The sequence below is a fragment of the Calidris pugnax genome, unplaced genomic scaffold (assembly GCF_001431845.1).
Source record: "Calidris pugnax isolate Ruff unplaced genomic scaffold, ASM143184v1 scaffold4, whole genome shotgun sequence".
NCBI classification, from domain to species: domain Eukaryota; kingdom Metazoa; phylum Chordata; class Aves; order Charadriiformes; family Scolopacidae; genus Calidris; species Calidris pugnax.
Genome location: NW_015090781.1, coordinates 1,674,922 through 1,701,964, shown reverse-complemented (window position 1 = coordinate 1,701,964; position 27,043 = coordinate 1,674,922). Strand labels below are relative to the sequence as shown.

General features: G+C 64.6%; 2 protein-coding genes across 5 annotated transcripts in view; one reads left to right on the top strand and one right to left on the bottom strand.

Annotated features, from left to right (window-relative positions):
• GOLGA7B (golgin A7 family member B) overlaps positions 1–106 on the top strand; it is a 1,287-nt gene extending 1,181 nt beyond the window's left edge. Inside the window, exon 5 of the mRNA XM_014957422.1 lies at positions 24–106. Coding sequence (XP_014812908.1) covers positions 24–106 — 83 coding nt within the window. The remainder of the gene's footprint in view (positions 1–23) is intronic.
• A 1,445-nt stretch (positions 107–1,551) lies between these two features.
• On the bottom strand, positions 1,552–15,958 carry CRTAC1 (cartilage acidic protein 1). Of its 4 annotated transcripts, none has more exons than XM_014958251.1 (16): positions 15,858–15,958; positions 11,700–11,896; positions 9,838–10,034; positions 8,791–8,921; positions 7,972–8,128; positions 7,207–7,341; positions 6,812–6,957; positions 6,485–6,621; positions 5,744–5,826; positions 5,121–5,221; positions 4,873–5,041; positions 4,236–4,381; positions 4,061–4,103; positions 3,489–3,632; positions 2,173–2,298; positions 1,552–1,751 (listed from the first exon to the last, which is right to left on the bottom strand). In XM_014958251.1, the coding sequence occupies exons 1-16, from the start codon at positions 15,900–15,902 to the stop codon at positions 1,624–1,626; spliced, it is 2,085 nt and encodes a 694-aa protein (XP_014813737.1). In that variant the 5' UTR covers positions 15,903–15,958; the 3' UTR covers positions 1,552–1,623. The 4 variants fall into 4 exon arrangements, 3 of the variants coding, with proteins under 3 accessions (XP_014813737.1, XP_014813730.1, XP_014813745.1); XM_014958244.1 differs by having other exon boundaries at positions 11,700–11,907; positions 15,854–15,917; XR_001413786.1 differs by lacking the exon at positions 1,552–1,751 and adding an exon at positions 2,999–3,264 and having other exon boundaries at positions 11,700–11,907; positions 15,854–15,917.
• Positions 15,959–27,043: the final 11,085 nt, after the last annotated feature.

The following is a 27,043-nucleotide window of genomic DNA, read 5'->3' as shown; positions in this document are numbered from 1 at the left end:
GGTGGGGGGCCGGTGACTGGCAGAGAGTCCCTGCAGGGACTCGTACTGCCGGGACAGTGGCCTTTCCGAGCTCCGCAGGCTGCACTACCAGAGCACCCGCTTCTGAGCCCAAGGGTGGGTGGGAGAGGGAGGCCGGGGGCTGCCCAGGGGGGCTGCCCACCCCCCCTCTGCTCTGTGCCCCCCACAGTGGCTCTGCCCCTGCTCAGACCCACTGTGGGCTGGTGCTGGGGTGTCCCGTGTGCTTCCCACTGAGCCTAACTGGTGCCAAGGGTCTCCCGCAGCCCCCCTGGGGCACTCTGTGCTGCTGCCCCTGCCCCAAGCGAAGGAGCTTGCCCTGCTGCAGCAACCCCAGCTGGCAGCACCCTGCGTGCCACGAACTGGGGAGCAAAGCCCCGGGAAGTGCTAAGGCAGGGGGGTGGACATGCTTATCCCTTGCTGCACCCCCTCCCTGGGGTGTCCTGCTCTTGGTCCTGCGGGGTGGGCTCAGCCGCCGCATGCCCACCGCCCGGGGAGCCTGGCCAGAGCCCTGGTGCTGCTTCGTCTGCATGATGGTGCCATGCATTCCTTGCCCCTTGCTGCCCTCACCCATCTGGCAGTGGCATCCTCTCCAGCAGCATCCTTCAGCACTGCCCATGGCACTGGGCACTTGCTTCTGCTCCCTGCCTGACCCGCTGCCATCCCCAGCCGGACCCAGAAACCTCCCCAGCCCCAAGCCCCGTGCCCAGAGCAGGGACGTACAGCGCTGGCTGGGCTCTTGCCCCTGTGCTGCATGCCCTGGACTCGTGCATGTGGCATGGCATAGCTGTGGCATGGGCGAGCCAGGCTTCCTGCTCAGTCCTGGCAGAGCCTGCCTGCCCCTGGCTGCCAGCAGCCCCCTGCTTGCTCTGCCCCATGACCTGTCCCAAATGCAGGGACCAGCTCCACCAGGACCCTTCCTCTCCTGCTGCTGAACCCTCCCATGCCCATGTGCCCTGGCTGTGTCACCACCAGCATCCTGACTCTCAGCCTGGTCTGTGGTGGGGACCCCAAAGGGCACCTGAGCCTGGCTGCAAGGTGTTGAGGTTCACGGGCCACATTGCAGGGGAGGGGGGGCAAATAGGAGGGTCCCTGTGACGTCCAGCACCCTGTGAAGAAGAGCCCCTGCCTGGGTACAGGGCTGAACGGAGGTGGTGTTGCTCTCCCAGGGTCCCGGAGGGAGGACCCTGGCCTGTGGACTCCCTTTTGTCAGTCGTGGAGCGGGTGCAGGGTGGCCCTGGCCCCGCTGTTCCTGCTGGGCCCCCCCTGCATGGAGACCTTCCTCAATAAACCCCACACTTCATCCTCTGCCGCCTGCCCCGCGTCCTCCTGGGTCAGAGTGGGACGACGGTGTCCGGGGGGAAGAGAGTGGGGCTGGGCATCCCCCAGCACACCAGCGTGCACGGAGCCCCACAGGGAGGGGGGAGCATGGGGGGAAATAAGGGGGAGGAATGAGGCAGTGCATGAGGGGATGGGGACAGCCCTGTGGCCCTGGTGACAGGGACCCACAGGGAAACTACTGCAGGAAAGGGTTTATTCAGTTGGCACCGGGTGCAACCAGCAAGGGGCTGGGGGCAGGCAGGGGGCACCTGGCTGTGCCAGGGCGGGCTAGTTGAGCAGGCAGCGCCCACCCACACCCAGGGAGAAGCCGTGGTGGCAGTGGCAGTGGAAGGAGCCGTGGCTGTTGTGGCAGATGTGGTCGCAGGGGCCGGGCTGTGCCTGGCACTCGTCTACGTCTGGAAGAGAATGGGAGAGAGTCAGAGCTCCGCAGAGGGCAGGGTGGTCATCCAGGACGGGACAGAGGGCAGGGTGGTCATCCAGCAGGGGACGGAAGGGACGCAGGGCAGGGAGGGGGCAGCTTGTGAAGCTGGGACACGAAAGCATCTCCAACGCCTGTGCCCACGAGGCTGTGACACTGCCACTGCCTGTCCCCAAGGCTGGCAGGTGGCAGATGCCACCTCGCTCCATCAACTCCTGCACAGCCACAGCCCCCCCATCCTGCCCCCCGTGTTGTGGGTCAGCTGGGACAGGGGCTGTGAGCACAACAGGGCACCCCAGGAAACAACGTCCCTGCTCCCAGGGCAGCATGGCTGCCCCTGGCAGCGGCGGGCAAGTGAGTGCCAGGGGCTGCTGGCCCCGCTGCCTGCAGGTACTCACCCAGGCACTGGCTGGCAGCGGGATCAAGGGGGCGGAAGCCGGGGTGGCAGTGGCAGGTGTGTGCCCCGGGGGTGTTGGTGCAGAGCTGGCTGCAGTTGTGCAAGCCCTGGGCACACTCGTCGATGTCTGGTGATGGGGAAGAGAGCGGTGCGGGGTTACAGCCCGTGGCAGGGAGGCAGCAGGGCCCCGCTGTCGCTGTGTGGGCAGGGCTGCCAGCTGCACCCCATCCCCTCCAGTGCCACACTTGGGCTGGGGTGAGGGATGGGCATGGGCAGAGCTGCATGGGGCCGCCACGCACCCTCCAACTACCTCCTGGCCCCCGGGCCATGGAGAGTTGGGGGATGCTAAGGCTGCTCCCCACCCTGCAGCCCCTTCCCCAGGCAGCCCCAGGGCAGGGTTGGCAGAAGCGTGGGCACAGCCCTGCCCCGTACAGCTCAGCAGGCCAGGCTAATAGACAGGATATAGTTTATTGGGGGGAGGACGGGGTTCTCTGGGAGAGGGGCTGGAAGACTGAGCAGGGTCCGACTCCAAACAGTGGGGTCAATACATTAAAAAACAGACCAGGAGGGTCCTTCCCCTGCAGGGCCTGGGGGGACCCTCCTCTGGCAGGGCCGGGGAGGGGGCACCCCGTCACCGAGGAGGGGGCAGGCGAAGCACACACGTCACGGGCCAAACCAGCAGGCACATGGTACGGTACTGGAGGTGACGGAGCAAGGGAGCGGGTTGGGGAGGTGCCAGCGAAGGGGCGCTGCCCCGGGGCTGCTTTCCCAGACATGGTGCAAGGGGCAAGCCCCCCCCCCCACGGCCAGGCAGCCAGGCTCCGTACCCGTCCCGCCGCAGGCCACCCCAGCAGGGCACAGCCGACACGTCCAGGGTAGTTCGACATGGAGAGAAAAAGAGAGAGAGAGAGAAAGAGAGAGCCAGGCGGAGGCCAGCCCGTCCTTTGGCCAAGGCTGCTCTGGCACGTTACGGGCAGGGGTTAAAGTGCATAGAGGCAAAGGCAGAGTCCGAGGACTAGAGGGAGGAGGGCACCATGGGGGGGCCCAGGCCAGCTCCCGATGGAGGGGTATCCCTCAAAAAAGGCCACTTGAGCTGCACAGAGAAGGAGCAAGAAAGAAAAAGAGAGAGAGAGAGAGTGTGTCAGTGGGGGCTCAGCAGGAGGCACAGGACGAACAGACACAGAGCCAGGGTGCAAGGGGCTGGGTGGCTGCGTGGAGGCTTGCAGGATGTGGCCAGGCCATCGGCAGGGGTTCGAGAGCATCCCAGAGCGGTGCTTTGGGGTGGCACAGGGTCAGGACACCCCCGCCGTCACTCACCCACGCAAGCCGTGCCGTCCTCGTTGGGCTCGAAGCCCCGGCTGCAGCGCTTGTTGCTGCGGCAGCGGTACCCGCCGTAGGTGTTGATGCAGGTGGGCTTCTCCCGGGGACAGATGAAGGGGAACTCGGTGCACTCGTCCGTGTCTGCGAGCAGAGAGGCCTGGCTGGGATGGCTGGGATGGGAGCTGGGGACTGCTGCCCACAGCCCCTCCACTTTCCCCTGCATGGGCTGGATGGGCTCCCCTCCGCAGGCAGCCACGCACCAGCCCTGCCCCTGCCTGGGAGGCTTATGGCATGGCCACGGCCACCCTGTCACATCCCTGCTGCCCCTCCATCACCTGCGGCTGGAGCCCAATGCCTCCCACCCCCCACATGGCACTCTGCCCCCTCCCTGTGTCACTGCGGGTCCCCTCCAGAGCCATGCCAGTGCCCCCATCCCCACAGCCCTGCACTGAGCTACGCAGCAGCCCTGGCTGTAGCAGGGTGCTGCCCTCGTGCCCCCCGCCATGCCCACGGGGACATGCTGCAGCATCCCAGGTGCAGGGACCCCCGTGCCCCCAGCAGCCACTCACCTACGCAGCGTCCGTTCTTGTGCTGGGAGAATCCCTGCCCACACTGCATTTGGGGAGAAGCAGAGACCACTGGGATGAGGAGGAATCAGCCCTGGGCAGCCTCTGAGCCAGCAGAGCCCAGCCCCACGTTCCTGCCTCCAAAGCCTCCCACCTGGTGCCCACACCGGGCCCTCACCTCCAGCGGGGCAGGCACGAGTGGCTCCTCCACATCCAGAGGGTAGGGAACCTCCAGGACGGAGTTGGTCTCACTGCTGGCCACAGCTCGCACCACGACGCGGCCGTCCGGCCAGGTCACCTCCAGGCTGCTGGCTTCATCGCGCCCTGCAAGCGGGCAGCCTGTCAGAGGGGGCATCTCCGGGGTGGGCAGGGGCTGAAAGGAGGTGGGGGGGGTGGTAGGCATGGAGGGACAAAGCCTCTCCCCTTGCTCCCCGAGCCAGGCCGCTGGTGCCCGCGGTGACAGCCCAATGCACAGAGATGCAGCACAAGGGGTGCAGGTGGGGATGGTGGGGAAACCCCTGTGGGCCTGGCTGCTGGCTGGGCTGAGCCAGGGGAGGATTAATGCCAGGGAAAGCCCTGGTCCCTGGGCAAAGCAGCAGGCAGGGTGTGGGGAAGGGGGCAGCTGCCCCTTGCAGGGCCAAGACCCTGCACCAGCCTCCCATGGAGCCCACCGTGCCCAGGGCGATGGGCATGGATGACTACCATCTTGCAGAGGTACCCCTGAGCGGGAGGGGGTGGAGGGCTCAGGATCCCATCAAAGAGGGTGCCAGGGATGGGACTGGGGGTGGAGGCAGCCCCTCGCCCCCCCAGCTCACCCAGTCCGAAGTGTGCCACAGGCTCCATCTCACAGAGGTACCCCGACCCGCCGTCGATGATGCGCAGGTGGGCCCCGCTGCGCCGCGTGAACAGCACCACTTTGGCCCCCCGTGCGAAGGCCCCGAAGCGGGTGCGGGGGATGACACGCAGCCAGTTGTTGCCCGTGCCCTGGGGAGGGAGCGGGGAGGCTGAGCCGGGATGGGTGGAAGGGACGGGGACAATGAGAGGACCCTCTTGCTTGACTCACCTGGGTGCCCTTGAAGATGGAGATGGGCTGTGCCATGGACTCGCCATGGGACAGGATCAGGTCCAGCATCCCGTCACCATCGAAATCTGTCACTGCACCCCCTGCAAGGACAGGATCAGGACATCCCTGGGGCCTGGCCCCACATCTTTAAGTACTAGACCCTGCTGCCAGTGCTGGCAGCAGCACCCCCAGTGATGCAGGGGCATTAGGGAAGATGGGGGGACCCCAGCACACCCTGTGTGGGTGACACCCCGCAATCAGGTGGGTCAGCTCCCTGGAGAGTCAGGGGACAGGGGCAGGCAGTGCCTGGGGGGCTGTGGGACACAGGAGGCTGCCTGGCTCCCTCTGAAACACAGAGGTTGGCTTTGAAAAGTGGGCATGCAGGAAGAAGCTCCCTGAGATCAAAGCCCTGGGGAACAACAGGAGATGGCACCCTGGGCCGGGTACAGGTGGAGGGAGAAAGCTTGGAGCCCCTCCTGGGTCATGGGGGCTCCAGGGAGTTGGTGGTAAGAGGGCAGGTGACCAGGCTGGGCGTGTGGCATCCCCAGGCACAGAGGGTGCCAGGCGGTGCCGTGGCACACCCCCAGCATGGGCTGCCCTTGCCAGGACCAGGGGGGACTCACCCGTGCCCCGTCCCTCAGGCTCCAGCGCGTCCCCCGGGTTCAGCTCTTCCACGATGGGGTCCGAGTGCTCCCTGCGGGTCAGGCTGTGCCACAGACCGGGTGTCAGCACTTGCTGCTGCGGCCCCCACCACCTCCCTGTCCCCCCCCAGCAGCCTTGCACAGGGGTGACAGCCCTGGTGGTGGTGCTGGTGGCTTTGCAGGGTGAGTAGGGGACAGGACTGGCCCCTGCCTGTTGGCACCCCACATCCCTGCTCCACGGAGGTGACAGGGATGTTACTAGAGCCTGGCTCTCGTGGGACTGAGCTGTGGAGCAGCAGCACCATCTTCTAAGCACTGCCACATCCTTCTGGGACTGGAGACACCCCTCTACCCTCTCCGGACCTCCCCATCACACCACTGACCCCTGCCCACCCGCGGGTTCCAGCACCAGCCAGGGACAACCAACTCCCACCCTGCTGCGTGCCGGCCAAGGTGGTGTCACACAGCGGTAATGAGGAATTGACCCCCACAATTAGCAGAAGCCACGAACAAGCTTCCACACGGCTGCTAATCAGCGGTGCCGGGGACCCTGGGGGCGGCTGCAGGCACGATCGCAGTGGCAGGTAATGATGTGGGGAAGGGCTCAGTCACGGTGCCTTTTATTAGCCGAGCCTGAGCAGTGGCACTGCTGGAGAGGAGCCCCGTGAGCCTGGCTGTGCCGCCGGGGCTGCGCGGCCCCCCCGGTACCCGCCGGGCTCCTACCGGAAGAGGCGGTTGGCGGAGGAGCCGCGGTAGGCGATGTTGTTGAAGAAAACCTCCAGCTCTTGGTCGTTGTCGAAGTCGGCCGCGATGACGGTGCGGACGGGGGATGGCATGGAGAACTTGGGGGTGGCGATGTCCTACGCAAGGGGGTGGGCACAGGGTGACAACGGGGATGGGGACCGGGACACCAAGTCCCGCTTTGGTGCCTCAGGTCCCTTTCCCGGTGGGAGCTGGACTCAGAGCCAAATCTGGGTGAATCCATGCCCCTTGGCCAAGGACGCTTGGCAGCAAAGCTGGAAGTGGGGGCGTCCCAGGCCCAGCCCTCACCCGGAATCGGACACGGCCAGGGGGCCCACTCTGGAGGTAGAGGCGGTGTGGCCCATTCCAGTTGCCGTAGACGATGTCCACTCGGCCATCACGGTTGAAGTCAGCCAGTGCCACGCCACGTCCATGCTGGTAGGGGTCATCCAGCCCTGGGGACCCGCAAGGGGATGGGGAGAGACAGGATCCCCTCCCAGGGATCCCTCCCAGGATGTGCCCCATCCCGGGTCCCCTCCAGACAGGTCCTCCCCACGCGGGGCTGGATCCCTGCCCTGATGGATGCCCTGGTGCACCTCGGCCACTCCCAGTGGTCAGCAGGGCTCTGTGTCCCCAGGGCTGTCCCTCCACCCCTCCATCCCTGCTCCAGGGACACCAACACCTGGGTCCTGCCCCCTACTCACCCACGGCAGCTGCCACGTCCCGGTACGTCCCGTCCCCCCGGTTGTGGAAGAGGAAATTGGGGCTGTTCTCGTTACCGCAGAATATGTCGGAGGCGCTGTCACTCAGGATGGGGCCCACAGCCACCCCACGGCCCCCTGGGGACAGCAGCCTGGGGGTGAGTGGGCAGCTGGCACCCCACCCCAGGGGGGATTCGTGCCCCTCGCACCCCCTCGGTGCTGGCCACCCAGTGCTCCTGGGACCCCTGGCATCCCCTCCTCACCCACCTCCCTCCTTCAGTCCCTCTCATCAGGAGCTAATTGGGCCTGGCAGCCGCTTGTGTCACTCCCAACTCTAATCACAGCCATCGCCATGGTGACAACACTCCTAATTAGTGACAATCTACTGCTGGGGAGACGGGGCATGGCGGTGGTCCCCATGGTGGTGGGGCAGCACGGGGCGCAGGCTGGCGTGTTCCCTGCTGCCCTGCCTGTGTGCCCATGTCCCTGTGCGAGGCTGCCCAGCCCTGCGGACGCTGTGGGTTCCGGAGGGACCAGCCTGGCTGCTGGGCAGGGTGGTGGTGGGTACGGGGGTCCTGGGTGAGCATCTCGTGGCCCTGGTCCCTTCCACGGGCAGTGGGGCTGCCACTAGATGGGGCAGTCAGGCAGCCGAATGCGTGGCACGGACCCGTGGCACGGACCACTGCCTGCCCTGCCTGCCAAGGGGTCCCACGCTCGCCGTGCCCAGCAGTGCCCCGTCCCCTCCGTGGGACCCCAGCCGCTGGGTACCTGTGTACTTGCTGACACCAGCCTGGGCAGCCACGTCCACCAGCACCACGACGCCGCGGGCAGGGTCGCTGGCAGCCACGTCCATCTCGATCAGGGCGTGGGGGCCCACGTTGCCGCTGGCGTAGTTGGCGATGTAGATGGAGTACCTGCCGGAGCCCTGCAGCCAGCAGCACCCCCTCAGCACCCATCCGCCCAAAACCCAACTCCATGGGGCCCACAGGATCCCCGCTGTGGGGCTGGATGCCCTCATGGCTCCATGGGACCAGGAGCTGGTACCACGTGCTGAGCAAGAGCCCTGCAAAGCCCATGGTGAAAAGCATTCCAGCAGAGGAGCCCTGGGGCTGTGCCTCCAGGACCTCTGTGGTCCCCAGGCTCAGGGTGGTGGCACGGGGCACCCTGCCCCCCGAGCATCCCCAGTGTGCCAGGTCCACCCCATCCCCACCACCCGCCTTGCCCCGTGCAGCAGCTGGACCCTGATTTAGTGATAATCATTTGGAAACAAACCACTGGGGGAGGAAGAAGAAGAAAGAGCAGGTGACAGGAACATAAATCACCTCGACAGGCACGTTTATCAGCTGGCAGCAACGTGTGGACAGGCGCCCGCAGTCCCCACAGCTGGGGGGGGACTTCCAGCCCTGACAGCCACGGGCTGCGGGGGAGCACCCCCAGCCCCAGATGGGGGTGGGATGGGGCTGGTGCTCAGGCAGGGGGAGAGGTTCCCCAGGACCCCACAGGGGAAGGCTGGAGGGGCATGGGGGGAGGGGGGAAGGAGGGAAAAGAGCAGAGATGGCCCCTGCCCGCCATGCCCTGTCTGCTCACCGTCCGGTCCACGCAGGCGACGGAGCGCCCGGCAAAGCGACTGGCCACGTCCCGGTTCACCTCGTCGCTCAGAAGGTCCTCCCAGCGCCCGTTGCGGAACTTGAAGAGCTTGTCCGTGTAGGTGGCCATGCCTGGGTTGAGGGGGGGACACAGGTCAGGGGTCTGCAGCAACCCACCTCCTCCCGAGGAAGGTGCCCTATGGCGAGGGGAGGCCATGGAAGGGGTACCCAGAGCATCCCAAAGTCCCGCTCTGTCCCCCACAGCCCCCAGCAGCACCACGGGGGCCAAGCTGCCACTGCAAGAGTTCCTGTGACCCTTAAGAGCCTCCGGGCGACACGCAGAAGAATCTACTGATTAAGGTAAAATGTGTCCCGATGGGGCACAGCCCCGTAGATCATCCCCGGGAAGGTAAAAAATCGATGCGGTGCCAGGCCCAGGCAGCGAGCCACACTGCCTGTGACAGCGGCCGCGGCAGCGCCTGATTTAGGGACAGGTGTGCTGCTGGCCACCGCCAGCCCGGGTAATTAGGAGTGTCAGGAAGACAGATCCATCGTGTGGAGGTCAGGGCAGTGGGACAGGGACACAGAGCAGCGCTAGAACACTGACCCAGGGAGCTCCGGGGACGCCGGGCTGGGGCACAGAGGTCTCCTCCCCCATGAGAGCCATCCCAGGAGCTGGGATGGTCACGGCAGGGCAGGATCAGACCTGGGTTGGTCCAGCGGGCACAGGAGAACCGTGGCACGGCTCATCCTGCTGGGCAGAGCTGGGGTTTGCAGTGCAGGGTCCCTGTTGGCAGGGCAGCCCCCGGGGGTGTCGGGGAGGCGGCTGTCCCGCTTGGGGTGCCGCGGGGAGGGCGATGGGCAGCTGGAAGTGCTGACTCGGCGGCTGGCTGGGCTCAGCGTCCCGCCTGCGCTGCCATCAATCAATGGAGCCACTCAACTGAGAAATTAACTCCAGCCCGCACACATCCCTCACGCGCCGAAGGTCGCCGGCTGGGATGCTGGGAGCTCCCCCTGCGCCCGGGGCACGGCCACCGGCGGGGCTCACCGGAGAAGGCGTTGTTGGTGTTGAGGAAGTAGACCTCCTCGCGGCCGTCCCCGTCGATGTCGCAGGCCGTCACACCGATGGCGTTGCCCTGCCGGTCCCGCAGCGCGTAGTACGGGGAGCCCCGCTCGTCCTCCGCCACGTTCACCAGCCGCCCCCGCGCCTTGTCGTACTTCAGCACCAGGTTGGGGCCGTTGTACCTGTGGGTGCGAGCAGAGTGATGGCTCCCAGAGGCTCGGGGGCAGGATGAAAGCCCCCATCCCTGGGGGGACACCAGGTGTGACATCAGGTTTCCCCCGTGATGGGCACAGCAGAGAGCAGTGTGGTCCATGGACACCGGGGACCCTGGGCTGCACTAGAATGTGGGGCTGGCTCCTGGCTGCCAACGGGGAGGGCTCAGCCTGGAGTTGTTCCAGGTCATGCCAGGCATCCCATGTCTACCTGGGGGTCTGGAGAGTAAGTCTGATGAGGAGAGGCTGAGGGAGCTGGGGGTGTTTAGTCTGAAGAAGAGGAGGCTGAGGGGAGACCTTCTCACACTCCATAACTACCTGAAGGGGGGGTGTAGAGAAGTGGGGGTTGGCCTCGTCTCCCAGGTCACAGGAGACAGGACAAGGGGAAATGGCCTCAGGTTGCGCCAGGGGAGATTGGATATTAGGAAACATTTCTTCACAGAAAGGGTTATCCAGCATTGGAATGGGCTGCCCAGGGAAGGGGTTGAGGCACCATCCCTGGAGGTGTTCAAAAGACGGGTTGACATGGTCCTCAGGAATATGGTTTAGTGATTTTTATTTCTTATTTATTTTTTGTCAGAGTTAGGTTGATGGTTGGACTAGAAGATCTTTAAGGTCCCTTCCAACCTAGACGATTCTGTGATTCTACCTGGCGTGGGTATCACAGGGGCAATGCCAGGGCAGGGGCTGGGGGGCAGGGGGGACAGGATGGGGCGCAGGTTCCTGCTTGCAGGTCTTTCCCAGAGCAGGGAAACCCGCACGCGAGGCAAATCCTCCCCAGGGGCTCCCCGTCTGCTCCTGCCCCGTGCACCAGTAAACAAGTTATACAACGGGCACTGTGGCCGCTTACAAAACCTGGCTCAGCCCAGCTGGGGATTGGTAGCCCAGGCCCCTCCGAGGGTGCTGCCCATGGTTTGCTGCCCCCGGGTGATGCTCAGACGGGTGGCAGAGCTGGACTCCTCCTGCCACCGTGGTTCCCTGGCTCCTGCAGCCCCCCCCAGATGGGTTCTGTGGGGGTCCCCTCCAGGTGAGCACACCTAGGTAGGTGTGTGAGCCTCCCTTGGGGGGGACACAGTGATGCACACACAGCCGTGCCGTGCTGGCAGCCCACAGCCATGCCAGCACACACACACACAGCCCGTGCCACTGTCCCTGCTGTCCCTGCCCAGGGCTGGACCTGCTGGCAGCAGCTGCTCCTTGTCCAGCCCTGTTTGGGTGCTGGCAGCGCAGCGCACGGCTCCCTGCCTCCTGCCAGCCCTTCCGAGCCATCACTCCAATAAAGGGCTATAAAAAAACCCCTCCAGCCAATTAACTGAATCTCCGGAGAGCGCTGAGTCCTGTCAGCAGAGCCCAGCCGGCCCGGGGACGCGCTGGCTCCGCACTGCAGGGTGGACCCCAGCCACTGGGGAGCTGCCACAGACCCACAGAGGGGGAACTGGCCCCAAGGCTGGGATGGGGGCACACACAGGCACCCAGCTGGCATCGACACCCTCTGTGGGTCTATGCAGACCCCCACCCAACCACCTTTTTGCACACCCCCTTTGCTGGCCACATGCCCACAGAGGAGTGGGGAGCTCCTGGCCCTGCAGGGCCACCAGGTCCCGCTGTCACCAAGGCGCTGGGTACACCACTCACCCTGCCACCACGATCTCGAAGTCACCGTCGCCATCCAGGTCGGTGACAGCCACGCCGTAGTTGAGCTGTGTGGGGTTGCTGTCATAGTCAGGTGGGAGGAGGCGGTGGGTGACAGCCGTGAACATGGGCTCGCTGCGCTGGGAGCCCTCACCGAGCCAGGCCAGGGACAGCAGGCACAGCACCAGCATCCTGGGCACCTGGGAGAGACCTGCAGCCCGTCAGCTCCAGGAGGACACCCTGCTCCCAGAACTCGAGCATCCCCACCGCCCTGGCACGAGAGATGCTCTCTTTCCACTCTTTGTCACCCATCCCAGCCTGTGCCACCCCACCGGCCCCAACACCCCTGGGCACTGCCACAGCTCTGGCACCCCCGTGCACGGACCTTCTTGGCTGCAGCTCACCCTCAGGGCTTCCTCGGGACAGGACCCTACCCCAGGGAGCTGGGAGCCAGGGCTGAGCAGGAGCAGGGCTGCGGGAGCCCATCCCATGGGAGGGACCCAGGAGGCAGCAGGGGTGCTGCTGGGTGCTGACGAAGCTGGGCTCAGCCCCAGCTTGCTGTGCCCCAAGGGGCCACCGGCACCCAAGCTTCTGGCAAGTCATGATGCCATGATGATTCCTTGGCAGGGCTGAAGGAAACAGGCAGTCACCTGGCTGGGGAGCTCATCCCCTGCCCAGCTGGTTCTCCAGAGCTGGAGAAGGCCATGGGGAGAACGTGGGGATACTCTGCCAGGTGAGTCCTGTGTGCCTCAGTTTCCCCATCCTGCTGGCACTGTCTCTCCCAGGGGCTCTGCAGGGTGAGCTCCTCCCAGGCTGGCCAGGGAAGGTGTCTGCACAGGGATGTGGTCACGGGAAGGAGATGTTGGGAGGGATGGGAGGCTCAATTAACCTGGACTGCGGAGGACAGTGTCTGCCAGCACTGCTGGCAAGGCTGCGGAGCCTTCGGAGCTGGCTCTCGTCTGGCTGTAGCCTGGGTGATGAGCAAGGTGGCACTTAGGATGGCCAGCCCTTGCCACAGGCCAGGCAGTCCCCTCCAGAGGGGAAAAGCCCAGCAGTGAGCTGCGTGTCCCTGGGCACAAACACAGCTGCCAGCACTCCAGCTGGGAGCCAGAGCAGCCTGTCCCGCTCTTGCAGCCTGGAAGGAGGGCTGGAGCACCCGGCCACCAAGGCAGGGACACTGCTCCCTGTGCCCATGCCGGGGTGGCCATGCCCAGGCAGAGCTGCCCCTGCTTCCTGGGGAGGCAGGAACAGCCCCCAGCACTGGCACAGGGATGGAGAGAGTGGCCCCGCTGCCAGCCAGTCCCTGTGCTGTGGGACCTGCCCGCAAGCAAAGGAAGCTGTGGCAGCTGCATGGTGCCACGTGTGCCCAGCTTGGAGAGGGGAAGCTGCCTGAGGGCTTTCATCCTGGCAGATCCACCGGGCTGTGGGAGCTGCTTGCTGCTGCCTTCCCCAGGGATGCGAGTGGTCCCAAGGGTCTTTGGAGGGACAGGATTCTCCTGCCACAAGCAAATAGCTTTCTTGCCCACCTGGCTGGGCAGGAAGGGGCTCTCCTCCAACCACAGAGGAGACCTTGAGCCCCACTGCCCAGCACACCCGAAGCCCTGCATCCCACTGCCCAGGCTCTGCTCCCCTTCCCTCTCCAAGCCCATCCGTTCCTCAGGTGCAGCTGCAAGGGTGGATGTGTGTGTGTGTGTGTGTGTGACCCCAGCTCTTCTCTGTGCTGCTCCCATCCCCTCCCTGCTGTGACCCACATCCTCCACAGACCCCGCTGCAGCCAGCCCCTCCTCTAGCACCACGCTCTCTATCACCCAGCTGGACTCGGGACACTGTGCCCATCACCCTGCCATCCTGTCTGGAGCAGCTCTCCAATGGCAGGAGCCTGGTCTTTCCCTGGTGCAGGTGCCCCATGAAAGGCACGTGTGATGGGGACAGGGTTTCACTGGGTTGTACAGGGATGGGGCAGTCCCCGGGTGTTACTCTGCAGTGCCAGGCAGTAAGGGAGGGACAGCCTCTGCCACAGCCCCACTCTGGGCTCACAGAGGTAAGCATGGGCAGAGACACCCATATGTGGACATAGGGGTGCAGGGCTACCGTGTGCCACCCCCCAGCCAGCCACGGCCAGGCAATGGGTGGCTGTCCCCAGGCCACCAGCAGGGCTGTTCTTACTCTGCCTCCCTTCCAGCTCCTGCTCCCCGCAGCTTGGCCCGTTCCCCAGGTGCCCCCCCAGCCCATCCAGCTGCAGCCAAAATCCCTCCAGGCTGGATGGAGCCTTTCCAGGGAGAAACAATGTTCCTGATTGGAGACAAAAGGCTTTTCCCAGCAGATCCGGTGCTTGGCGCCATGGGGAAGGGATGCACGGCCCAGAGCCAGGCCGTTTTGGGAAGGGGGAGGGAGGCTCAAGTTCCGCATGAGGGATGGGAAAGGCCTCATGGTCCTCAGCATGCTGCTGGTGCCACCAGGGCCCCAGCATGAAGCTCCACCTGAGGTTTGAGGCTGCGGGGTCCTGCCTGCACACGGGGCTGAGCTCAGCCTCTCTTCTCCAAGCAGAGCCATGTCCCGGCTTGCGTTGTGGCATCTGGTGGCAAGGTCACCCCAGGGTGCCTGCTCAGCATGGCTATGCCTGGTGACATGGCGGATGTCGCCATCACGGGGCATGAGAGGATGGGGGCAAGGCAGGGAGTGCAATGGGCACCCACACAGGGGGCAGCCAGGCAGCGCAGGGACGGAGTGCTGGCCCTGTGGCAGCGATGCAGCTTGTAGGGCTCATCTGTCCCTGCGCGTGGCTGCAGCTGGCAGTGCCCTGTGGGGAGGACGGGATGAGACTGGGAAGTGAGCCGTGGGGCAGGCGGGGGCTTGTGCCACAGAACCCCCATGGCAGGTGGGGAAAAACTGATCCCAGAGCTCCTTAGGCACCCACATGCGGATCCCCACCCTTGGCCCACACCATGGGGAGGGTGGGACTGGCCGTCTGCGTAGCCCCCCCATCCCGCACGCCACCGTGACATGGCCGCCCACCACACTGCGCACCCCCATGATGTCATGCTCCACCACTGCAGTGACATCCCGTCCTGGGCCGCAGCCACCTCCAGCGCTGCTACAACATGGCACGCCATCGCGCAGCAGGGGCCTCATCCCACCCCAGAGGTACCCCAGAGCAGTGACGACACGGTGACATCACAGCAGCCCATGACATCACGCTGCATGTGCCCCAACAACATCATATTCCCCTTCCTGCCTTTCCAAGGCTGGCACAGCCGTACCCATCAGGGCAGAGGAGGGGTAGGAGATGTCCCGCAGACCCAACAGCCCCTCTCGCACAGCAGCGGTGCCACTCGGGGTGCCAGCAGTGTCCCCTCCACAGCACCTTAGCCCCGAGGAGCTCAGCCCCTGCAGTGCCTCCGCTCCTCTCGGGGCCCACAGCCCCGGTCCCGCTGCCCCGGCTCCTCACCGTGGGCTCAGCACCGCTCCCTCCCGCAGCACCCAGCCTGCGTGTGCATCCCACCAGGGCTGCTTCCAACGGGCACAAAGCCCCCTGCTGCCGGCTGTCCCATCCCTCTCCCTCCCCTCCCTCGCAGGACTCCTCAGCTCTGGACCTGGCACGCTGGGGCTCAGCCAGCAGCAGCTAATGCAGTGTGGAGACGAGCAGTCACCTTAGCTTCTGAGCTCAGCCCGAAGGGACACCAGGTCCTTGGGGGTCTCGGCCGCAGCCAACTGCTCCCAGACCCCCCAGTGCACACCCAGCCCCTTCCCACGCAGGCAGACACACGGATGGACCCCTCTCCCCACAGCCCCCAGCCCCTCCACGGGCTCAGCCACCACGAAGCACAAGTGTCCCTGGAAAGAGGAGCTGCCTGTTCTCTCCCTCTGTCCCTTCTTGTCACCCTGATGGCTCTCCCCCAGTCCCAGCCCACACCCCCCATCACTGCTCCATCATCCCGAGCCGGCTCCATCTCCCCCAGCCCAGCATCCTTCATCCCCCTTCCTCCCACCGTGTCACCCCCCGTACCCCTCCACGCTGCGGGGACACGCTGCGTGTCCTGCCCCGCTTGTCACCAACTTCTCTCCGGGCCGGTGACTGTGCGGGAGTTGACAGCCACCCCCTCCCCCGCCCCGGACTCCTCGGAAAACTTCATCGGAGGAGCAAACCCCCCCCTTACTCACGGGCCAGGGGGGCTGCCCGGCCCCCCCGCGGCGGCGGGAGCGCATCCCCGCAGCGCCCGCCTCGCCGCTCCCCGCACCGCCCGGCTCCGGTTCCGCCGCTCCCCCGGCTTCCGACGGGCCTGGCCTGGTCGAACGGCGCCTTATGTAGGGGCGGGCGGCGGCGGCAGCGCCAATGAGCGAGGTGAGGGGGGCCGCTGCCAATGGAGAGCGCGGAGGTGGGGCTGCGCCGCGCTGATTTACCGTCCCCACGGCAGGGATGCTGCGGGGGGGGTCCGCCGGGGAGCATCGCCCCGGGCACCGAGCCCGCCGGGGCTGGAAGTGGGTGGGGGGGCTCCGGGATGAGCGGGGCATCTCTGCCCGGGCAGCCAGAGCCGCGGTGGGGTGGCTGGTTGGCCGTGGGGGGCTCCCAGGAGAGGAGCTGCAACCCCACGGTCACCCCGTGGGTGCTGGGGGGTGAGTGGCACTCGGGGCACGGCTGGGCAGGGGTCCCCACCTCCTGCTGGGGCAGATGGGGTGACAGGGTGAGCAGAGGCCTGGGCACAGTGGGGGTTTGCCCCACAGAGCAGTGCGACTGGGGGTACGGGAGGGGGAAAGGGAGCCGAGCTGGGCAGCCCCCGTAGTGCAACATCCAGCTGCACCCCGAGGGCTCAGCACCCTCCCCGTGCCACCACCCTGCAGGTCACCCACCGCCCTGTCACCACTCTCCCTTCTCAGGGACTCCAGGAGTCCCCATTCCCCATTCCATTCCCAGTCCCCATTCCCAGAAAGGCCTCGTCTCAGGCCACACAAGGCACTGATTTGCCCAAAATTTTGGAGCCAGTGGGTGCCCGAGGCAGGGTTGCCCTCAGCCCACAAGTCTGCGTTCTTGGACATGTCTTTCTCCTGCCTGGCTGCTGTGGGGCCGGGCACAGAGCTCTCCATGTGTCTCTGGACGCAGAAGGTGGCTGTGGCAGGGACAGTGCTGGCAGGGCACGTGGCTACCAGGGCACCCCAGTGGAGCAGTAGGTGCCCCAGCACGGAGCTCGGTTGTGGCCACCAGCAGAGACGGCGGGAGTCGCAGGAGCCTGTGCCATTTCACTCCTTCAAGTGGCTAATCACCTGCCCTGCTGAAACCCTGATTTCTCATTCCAACAGCTACAGCTCCTGCCTGTTGCTCCCGGTTCTTCTCTCCCTGCTGGATTCAAGAGCTCTCCAGTCCCAGTGATTGTCTCCCATGACGGCGCTTCCAGTGGCCATCAAGCACCCTTTGATTTCATTTTCAGTGACCCCCCCTCACAGGGTGCCTGTCTGAGCACCGGGCTGCGTGGTTGTGAGCTGCAGGGTCCCCATGGCCAGTGTGACAGGGTCTGGGCACAGGGACCCCCTGTGGGGCACTGCCATGGAGCGGGAACCCCCACTGTTCTCTCTGTTCACTGTGGGGAGGCCGAGATGCCCATCGGGGCTGGGAGGCCAGCCTGTCACACACGTGCAACACACATGTCCTCGTGCACCATGGAGCTGTGGGTGTGCTCTGCCTGCCCGTGTCCCACCGCCCGGCTGCAGCCTTGCACTTGCGCGTGTGCTCGGGGCGGGCACCCCCTCTGCTGAGCCGTTAGCTCATCCCAGATTTAGTAACCACCTGGGTAATTATTAGCACAAACTCTCCACGCCAGCTCCCAACACCCCCCCTGCGAGCGGCGGGCAGAGAGCAGAGGCGCCGGCAGGCAGCCAGTGGGAGCATGCCCAGACTGAGAATGGTGCTGGGCACACCGGCTCCCGGGGCTGCACGCCCCACGTGCCGGCACACCGGGACACGGCCCCGGCCCTCAGCGCACTGCGCACCCCCTGGCAGGCACAGGCAGTCACCTGTACACACGTGTGTGCACACAGGTGTGCGCCCATGTCGGGCACAGCTGGGCAAGCGGCGTGGTGTGCACACACGCAGCTCCACGGGTGCACACGCCGCACCTGTGGGGATGGATGGTGCTCACACCATGGCTGCTCAGGGGTACACACCCACTGCGTGCGTGTGGGTCACACGTGCCAAGAGGGCCTTGCACGCTCCAGCTGCCGGCACCCAGCAGGGTGATTTTCCACTTGTGGGGCTGCAAGGCACCCCCTCGGTACCTGCTGTCAGAGCCCCTCGGCACCTGTCCCATGGAGTCTGCCCCCTCTCTGGTTGGGATCCTGAGAGGGTGGCATCCCCACAGGTCGGGGTGTTTCTCTGGGGGACAAGAGCAGCCAGTGGGCACATCAGGATCACAACGGCCATGGCTGGAATCCACAGCCCTGCCTCGGTCCCTGTGCCTCTGCCAGCCCGACCTGGCCCAGCCACCTCCATCCCACCCCTCCGTGCGCATGGTGGGGTGAGCACCCTGGGGTGGGACACGGGTCCCCCGAGGAGCATCGGTGAAGGGATCTGGGGTGAACAGAGGGGTGTTTGCAGGGCGGTGAGGCAGGGCATGGGGAGCTGGGCTGTGCGGCACACGGGGGGACGCGCAGGGGATGGCGGCCGCGGTGGCGGTGGGGACAATGCACAGGAAATTAGAGCGAGCGACAGGCAGACACGCTGCGGGGGAAGGGAACCGCTGTGCTCCATCCAGGGCTGCAAGCAGGCGGGGGCAGGCTCTTCTGCTGAGCTGGGGAGGGTGGGAGCAACAGCCACCTCCTCGCACATCCAGGACCCCCTTTCCCATCCCCGAGGCAGAGGTGTCCCAGCTTTCCCTGGCTTATGTTCCTGGGGTTCTTGCCCCATCCATGCCGACCCAGCCCCCTGGGAGTGGGAACCCCCTCGCAGCCAACAGCCCTGGCACCCTGTGTCCCAGCGCCTGGTGGCTCATCTCCCAGCCCAGGATCTCCCTGGGGAGAAAGGAGCGGGATGCTGGGGACCGGTCTGCCCCCCACTTACACTGCAATGGGTGGAGGGGTGGCACAGGGCTGTTTGCTGACAGTGCCAAGGGTGAGCCTGTGGGGTGGCAGTGCCAGGTGACCCCCATGGCCCTCGCAGGGACAACATGTCTCTGGGAGCTGGGGGACCCTCAGCAGGACAGGAGTCCACCCAGGATCAGCTGGATTCATGGAGCACCCAGTCTGTCTCCTCCAGCAAATTCCAGATGGTGCAACACAAACTGGGTGCAGCGCTGGCACTACCCTCCAAGGTTCTTCACTGGGGCTGTCGCTCCTCTTTCTAGAGCTTCATGAAGCTGAGACACCTGCACACAGCCTGGTGGGTGCACAGCACGCACACACACACCATCAGTACACTCTCGTGCACCGACATGCACACGTGCAAGAATTTGCGTGCGGCAGCCCCACCTGCACACCCTCCCTGTGCACACAGATGGTGTGTGAGCTCGCAATGCACTGCCCAAACGTGCGCACAGCCCGCGCACACACACACATCTGCACTCACACGTGCATGCAGTGATGTGCACGCACCCCACCGGGCACGCTGCCCTGCGCACTGCTGTTTGCTGCACCCACCAGCACCACCCGGGCAGCAGCTGGGAGGGAGGCACCAGCCACCCCTGCTGCTTTTTGGCACAGGAGGGGCTGTCCTGGGACCTCCCCGCTGCGAGGGTCTAACTTCCACCCTAAATGTATTCCTGGATAATTTATCCCCGGTCATTCCAGTGCTAACATTGTCTTTTAGCTGAAATAGCTCTTCTCCTCCCTGGCATTTACCCCGCTGATGTATTTATAGTGAGCGCTCCGTTCCCCCGCAGCCTGCGCTGGGCACCAGCCACCATCCTCCCATCACGGATCTCCTGGGCTCTGCCTCCCCTGGCAGCCCCCGTGGTACCTCTGCCCCTCTCCCAGGCTGGCTCCAGCACAGGCAGGTTCCCCGGGGCCCGTGCAGGGACACAAGAAGTCCCCAGCCCTGCCAGAAACACATCTGCTGGTTCCTCCTAGGATTCCTCTTGGCTCTTCCATGACTGAGCCTGTCACGCGGTGGCTCATAGCGATGGACTCCCACGCTCAGCTGGCTGCTCGCTCCATTCCTCTCCTGCCTGCCTGTCCCTGTCCCGCAGTACATGACCTCCTGCCTTGCCCGCAGACCCCTGCCAGCTCTGGCCCTGCATCCCAGGCCAGCCTGCTGCTCCCTGGTGCCTGGTCACCTCCCACCCCGGGGGCTCTTTGTGCCGGGGCTGGCAGTGACCTGGGGATCGTCGCCCATCCCAGTGGCTCCCTGTGAGCTGCTGCCTCCCAGCACCCTTCCCTGGTCCCCTCCTCCTGCCAGCGAGGTCCTTCTTAGGTGCTTGCTGGGCACAGAAAGGTCCGGAGAGATGTCACCTCACCACAGAGGCCAGGTCAACCCCGAGGTGTGTGTGCTCTTCCAGTCCCCTTCATCACAGGTTTATCTCACCCTCAGCAGCAGCCAGGCAGGTCCTGGGTACTGCCCAGCCAGGGGGTCCCCAGGGGTGGCCAGCCCCTGCCTCGGGACCCCCAGCCCCACAGCTCCCTCCCACCCCAGCCCCTGGCTCTGCACAGCCTCCCCCGTCCCTGCACGGTCCCCAGCCACTCCTGTCACCGTGTGCAGTGCCCCCGGGTCCCCGCTTGGACTCTTCCTGTCGCCGGGACATCATTAGAAATGTTAATTATTAATTATCACTAAAAGCCCTTTTTGCTGCATTGCTGACGCTCAGCTGGCTGCTCGCTCCATTCCTCTCCTGCCTGCCTGTCCCTGTCCCGCAGTACATGACCTCCTGCCTTGCCCGCAGACCCCTGCCAGCTCTGGTCCTGCATCCCGGGCCAGCCTGCTGCTCCCTGGTGCCTGGTCACCTCCCACCCCGGGGGCTCTTTGTGCCGGGGCTGGCAGTGACCTGGGGATCGTCGCCCATCCCAGTGGCTCCCTGTGAGCTGCTGCCTCCCAGCACCCTTCCCTGGTCCCCTCCTCCTGCCAGCGAGGTCCTTCTTAGGTGCTTGCTGGGCACAGAAAGGTCCGGAGAGATGTCACCTCACCACAGAGGCCAGGTCAACCCCGAGGTGTGTGTGCTCTTCCAGTCCCCTTCATCACAGGTTTATCTCACCCTCAGCAGCAGCCAGGCAGGTCCTGGGTACTGCCCAGCCAGGGGGTCCCCAGGGGTGGCCAGCCCCTGCCTCGGGACCCCCAGCCCCACAGCTCCCTCCCACCCCAGCCCCTGGCTCTGCACAGCCTCCCCCGTCCCTGCACGGTCCCCAGCCACTCCTGTCACCGTGTGCAGTGCCCCCGGGTCCCCGCTTGGACTCTTCCTGTCGCCGGGACATCATTAGAAATGTTAATTATTAATTATCACTAAAAGCCCTTTTTGCTGCATTGCTGTTCTCTGCCTATCTCTCTGCCCCGTGCTGCCTGTAACCGGATCCGCCGGCGCTCGCCTCCTGCCTCGCAGTCCCTGTCCCCGCGTCCCTGCTCCCCCTCGCTACCTGCTGGGGTGCAGGGTGGGGGAGTGAGGGCAGACACAGCCCCCAGCCCCCTGCAGGACACGGATCCATAGGATGAGCTGGACTTGTCCCCCCATGGGATCCCAGAGCCGCGGCTGCCATGGAGATGCACCAGTGCCAGTGCCCAGTGTGGGGACCACCTTGCCCCATGCCAGGAGAGGGGACAGGAGGCCAGAGGAGGGACCTGGCCAGATGGATCCTGTGATGGAGCCATGGACCATCAGCTCTTCTCTCACAGGATGATGGGGTCCCTTGTGAAAGGAGCACCGGGATGGGGCTCCCTGGCCGGGGGGGTCTCAGCAGGGTGGAGGCAGTGGGCTGTGCTCCAGCCCACCCAGGCAACATCCCCGGCTGGGGAAGAGCAAACAGGCGTCGGGGAAACCCGGGGTGCTGCTGGCAGCTGGCTGGGGCTGGCAGGACCAGGAGGGCCAACAGACACTCAGGGCAGCTGGCTGCTTCGGAGGAGCCGTGCAGCTGCAGAGAGGCAGGGGGATGCCCAGCCTGCCCAGATCAGCCTCCTCTGCCAGGGCTCCTGAAAGATTTATCAGCTTCAAGTGGATCCCGCTGATGAATCAATTAAAATCACGGTCTATCGAAAGCAGCCGGGTTCCTTTCCGCGGGGCAGTGGCTGTCACCCAACACGGCGGCACGGCCACGGCCAGCGCTGGGTGAGATTGGGAGCTGCTTCCAGTCACAGCATCCCCGGGCGCTGGCTGTTGGGCAGAAACCACCTCCTGGCAGCATCTCCCTCTGCCAGAGCTGGCCACGGCGCCCTGGCACCTCCTATGGACTATTGCCCGGTGGGTCACGGTGGAGCAGGCTGTGACACGGTGCCAACAGGGGCTACCTTGAGTCGGGATAAAGCCTGGATCCCGGCTAGGAGGTCTCTCTTGCTTATTGCCCCCCACTCCCGAAGGAGCCAGGATAGCTGGGTTAGCAAGACCCCCAGCCCTGGGGCTGTCACCAGCCACCCCATGCTGCTGCGGGGTCCTGCTGAGAGAGCTGGGAAGCAAGACAATAGCAGGAAAGAGACAACAGCGGGAGCTCGGGGAGAGGCGTTCGGGCGCAGGCTCCCGGGGGAGCGCAGGGAGGAGCACCCAGGTCGCTCCTGGAGAGGTATTGATTCCTGCAGCACAAGCGCTGCCTTCTGTGCCTGTTCATTGTAGAAGAGACCCCGGCTCCCCCCTCCACAGCCAGCCCACACTCCCAGAGGCATGGCCCCATCGCCTCCCTGCCTGCAAACTGCCGGCAGCTCCGGCGCCTGCCTGCACCACGGGCTGCTTCCTCACATTATACAGTGCTGTCACGAGACGCCGAGTCCCCAGGTGTTTGGTGCAATAATGCAAAGCAGATCTAATCCACCCCAGCCCCGGGCTCTCCGCAGTCCCCTCCCCACGGGCTGAGCGTGTCCCCCGGCAGGGCACGGTGCCTGCGGGTGCTCTGGGTGTCCCTGGAACGCTCCAACTTCTGGGTGATTCCCTCCTTGCCCCTGCGTGCTCGTTACAGCTCCCCAGAGCTTTTCTCTGCCAAAAGCACTCTGTAAGCATTTGCTCCGCAGCAATAAATCAGAGGGATGCTCACAGGAGCGCTGGGCTCCCCGGGACCAGGGCACAGGGAGGTGCCTGAGGAGATGCTCGGTGCCAGAACATGACTCCTTTATTTCCCGGCGTTTCAGCAGGAAGCCTGACTCTCACAGCTCGGAGGGTCCTGGGCCATGCTGGCAGCTCTCTGAGCCCCCTGGGGGGTCTGGCAACCTGAGAGAAGGAGCAGAGCAAGCAGGGACTCCTCTGCACCCTGACTGCAGTCCCAGAGTGTCCCCAGGGCTGGCTGGGGGCTGGCATGGCTACAGCAGCCCTAGTACCCCTAGATGAGGGGGGTCCCTGTCCCTGGACCACGGCTGGCTCTTGATGTCTCTCCTGCTCACCCCCTGGCAGGGAGCCAGTGGGCAGCCAAAGCCCCTGCCCCCTCTGACACCCCCATTTGTGTGTTGAGCCGGGAAGTTCTCATTTTGTGAAAGCCATGGGGGTCAGAGGGGGTGACGGGCTGGGAGGAGGCTGCAGGGCAGGGGGAAAAAAGACTCCTCGGGGAGCCACAGCAGGAGCCAAGGTTGCTTCGTGCTGTCTCTCCTTCCCATCCCGAGGGCCAGGGCTCAATGCAGCGCAGGACACCAGGCAAGCGGGAGCTGGAAGCGCGGCTCGGCTGCGATCAGACCCAGATCTGGGGCCGCTGACAGCTCCTTTCTCTCCTGTGCTGCTCCTTTCATCCTGTGCCTCCCCGCGGCCCCGGCTGACGCAGCTGCAGATGAACAGACAAGGAGAGCCAGGCAGCGTTCCCGGCCCGCTCTGCCGTCCCCAGGGAGGCACAGGCATGGCAGCTTTAGATCAAGACTCTTCGGAAGCAAGAGCAGCCCCGGCTATCAGCAGAGAGCGGTCGGCTGGCTCCCGGCACCCGCTCCTGCTGGCTGCGTGATGTGGGCAGTGGGCTTCAGGATGCTGAGGTGGCCAGGACTGGAGTGCTGGGCCCCCCAGTGCAGAGCCATGGGGTGCTGCAGCTCCCACCAGCGCCAGGCTGAGTGCCTGGGGCACAGCTGGGCTGGGGGCAGACCTGGCAGCACCAGCCAACCCCAGCACTGGGAGCAGTGGGAGCCCAGTGCCACCCTGCTCTGCGTAGAACATCAGTCAGCCCTTGGGGAATGGGATCTCCATGCCTGGGAAGACTCCCAGGACCCCTGAGACCCCCCCCAAACCCAGGACAAGGTGGGCCATGGCCAAACAAAGCCCTGCAGCCCCACTCCGGGGTAGCTGGCCTCAGGGGGTGGTGCAAGCAGGGTGCCTTTCCACCATCCCCTTGTCCTCCCCCATCCCCTCTTTCCTGGGGAGCATGGGGGTGTCAGTGGTGCAATGGGCCCCTGTCCCTGTGGATGGTAGTCTGGAGGGTACCACGGTGTCCCCTGTGGGAGGCAGGAGCACAGACTGCTGGGGCTGGAGGGGACACGTGAGGTTATCTCCAGTGGGGGCAAGCGAGGGGGTCCTTCTGCAGCCCACACCTCGCAGCACTTGGACGGCGCTGCTGCTGCCATGGAAACTGCTGTGGAGCATGGTCCTGCTGTACTGGTCAGGGTCACCAGGCCACCGCGGTCCGCAGCCTCCCTCGGGCTCTGTCTGTGGGCACCTGGGCTGCCAGAGTGGGAGAGGGTGGGTGTTCCCTGCCAGCCACTGTCCCCGGGTCACCATGGGCTGGGACAGGAGGGGGACACCCCCGGGTGGGACATCCCGGGCACGGCAGGGACAGGGGGGCGGGGGAAGTACTGGCAGGGGGTGTCTGGTGCCATTCCCAGACAAACCCAGCTCCCACGCGGCCAGGGGCTCCACGCTGCTTGGCCTCCCACAAACATAAATCATTTTCTAATTTATAACATGAATAATTGATTTTGCCTCCGTAGCTGGCGATAAATCTCCTGTGCGCACATGCATAAGAAAATAATAATAATGAAAGCGATCAGGATCTGCTGCCATCGATTACCTGCAAGAGGGACCACGGTCCCGCGTGTGCCGTGGTGGGCAGGGGCTGGTCCCCAGGGCTGCCAGGTGGCCCTGACTGGTGGGAGCCTTCCCTGTCCTGCACAGGGCCACGCGGCTGGTGTGGGATCATAGAATCATAGAATCACAGAATGGTCTAGGTTGGAAGAGACCCTTGGGATCATCGAGTCCAACCATCTCCCCTACTCTACAAAGTCCTCCCTTACACCAGGTCCCTCAGCACTGCATCTAAACGGCCCTTAAACACAGCCAGGGATGGGGACTCCCCCCCCTCCCTGGGCAGCCTGTTCCAACGCCCAACCACTCTTTTGGTGAAAAATTCTTTCCTGATGTTCAATTTAAACCTCCCCTGTTGGAGCTTGAAGCCGTTCCCTCTTGTTCTGTCACTAATTACCTGTGAGAAGAGACCAGCACCAACCTCTCTACAGTGTCCTTTCACGAAGTTGTAGAGAGGGATGAGGTCTCCCCTCAGCCTCCTCTTCCTCGCTCTAAACAGCCCCAGCTCCCTCAGCCGCTCCTCATACGATTTGTTTTCCAGCCCCCTCACCAGCTTCGTTGCCCTCCTCTGCACCCGCTCCAGCACCTCCAGATCTCTGTTGTATTGAGGTGCCCAAAACTGGACACAACACTCCAGGTGTGGCCTCACCAGTGCTGAGCCCAGGGGCACAATCACCTCCCTACTTCTGCTGGTCACACTATTTTTGATACAAGCCAGGATGCCATTGGCTTTCTTGGCCACCTGGGCACACGGCCGGCTCATAGGCTCCTACCTCATAGGGTAGGATGACCCTACCCAATCTGTGTCTGTCCTGCCCAAGGGTTGTCCTGCCCAGCCCTCCCTTCCTGGTCTCAGGAGTGGTCCCACCAGGACTATGGTGATGGAGCACGGCTTCATTCCCAGGTTCTCCTGCCTTGCACCCAAATAAAGGGAAATCAAAGGTAAAACACATTATTGCTTGGGTCCACCACTCAGCACAGAAGAACCAGGTCTTTGGGGCTAATGAACCGGCTGTGCTGAGCCCCCGTGGCTGTACTGGGACCCAGTAGGGAAGGCCAGGAAGGTCCAAGTACTTCAGGGCACCCCAAACCTCAGGCGTCAGCAGTCCCAGCCCTGTAGCTGCACCTGAGGAAGGATAAGACGCTTGGCACAGCCCCCCACAGGGATGCCCCATGCAATACCTCAGTGACACCTTGCCTGGGTGATAGGTGACCAGCCTCAGTCCCTCAGGAGCTGCACAGCCTCTGGGGGGTTGCAGAAGCCACGTTGGATGCCAGCTTCCCCGGTCACCGGCCTCTTGTCCCACCAACGCAGGCTGTGTGCGTGCTGTGGGGCATCACTCCTCCCTCACCCGCACCACGAGGCCGGGTGGGAAGCAGTTGTTTGGGAATTGCATGGGAGAGCTTTGGGGCGTTGGGAAGCTGGTCCTGGGAGGGGGTGTGGGCAGACCCCCCCGTCCATCAACCAGACAAACCAGGGTGGCTCCATCAGCCTGTGCAAAGCCCCCAGCCCCCTGCCCCATCCAGCTGGGTCATGGTCCCGCTCTGCCCTCAGCCCCCAGTGCCAGCCATCCTCTCTCCCCTGCCAGCCCTTGCCCAGCCTGTGGGACCATCCAGCCCTGTTCCCCCTGTTCCCCCCCCCTCACCCCATCCTTCCTGGGATGAGCTGCTGGAGCCACCGAGCTGGGGAGGGGTCTGGAGAACAAGTGACAGGAGGAGAGGCTGAGGGAACTGGGCATGAGCTTGGAGAAGAGGAGGCTGAGGGGAGACCTCATTGCCCTCTACAGCTCCCTGAAAGGAGGGTGGAGAGAGGTGGGGGTTGGCCTCTTCTCCCAAGGGAATAATGCCAGGAGCAGAGGAAATGGTCTGAAGTTGGGGCAGGGGAGGTTTAGATGAGATCTTGGGAAGAATGACTTTGCTGAGAGGGTGGTCAGGCCCTGGAACAGCCTGCCCAGGGAGGTGGTGGAGTCACCATCCCTGGAGGGATTTAAGAACCGTGTAGAGGTGGCACTTCAGGGCGTGCTCTAGTGCCCGGGGTTGTGGGGTTGTGTCTGTCTGTGGGTGGGTGTGGGGTTTTTTTTGTTTGTTTTCTTGTTATGTTTTTTTTGTGTGTGGTTGGACTCGATGATCTCAAAGGTTCCTTCCAACCATGAATATTCTGTGATTCTGTGATTCCCCGCAGGGTCAGACCCCGGCTCGGGGTGAGGGGAGGGGTTGCTCTGCAGCACCCGCCGCTGGATGCACCGG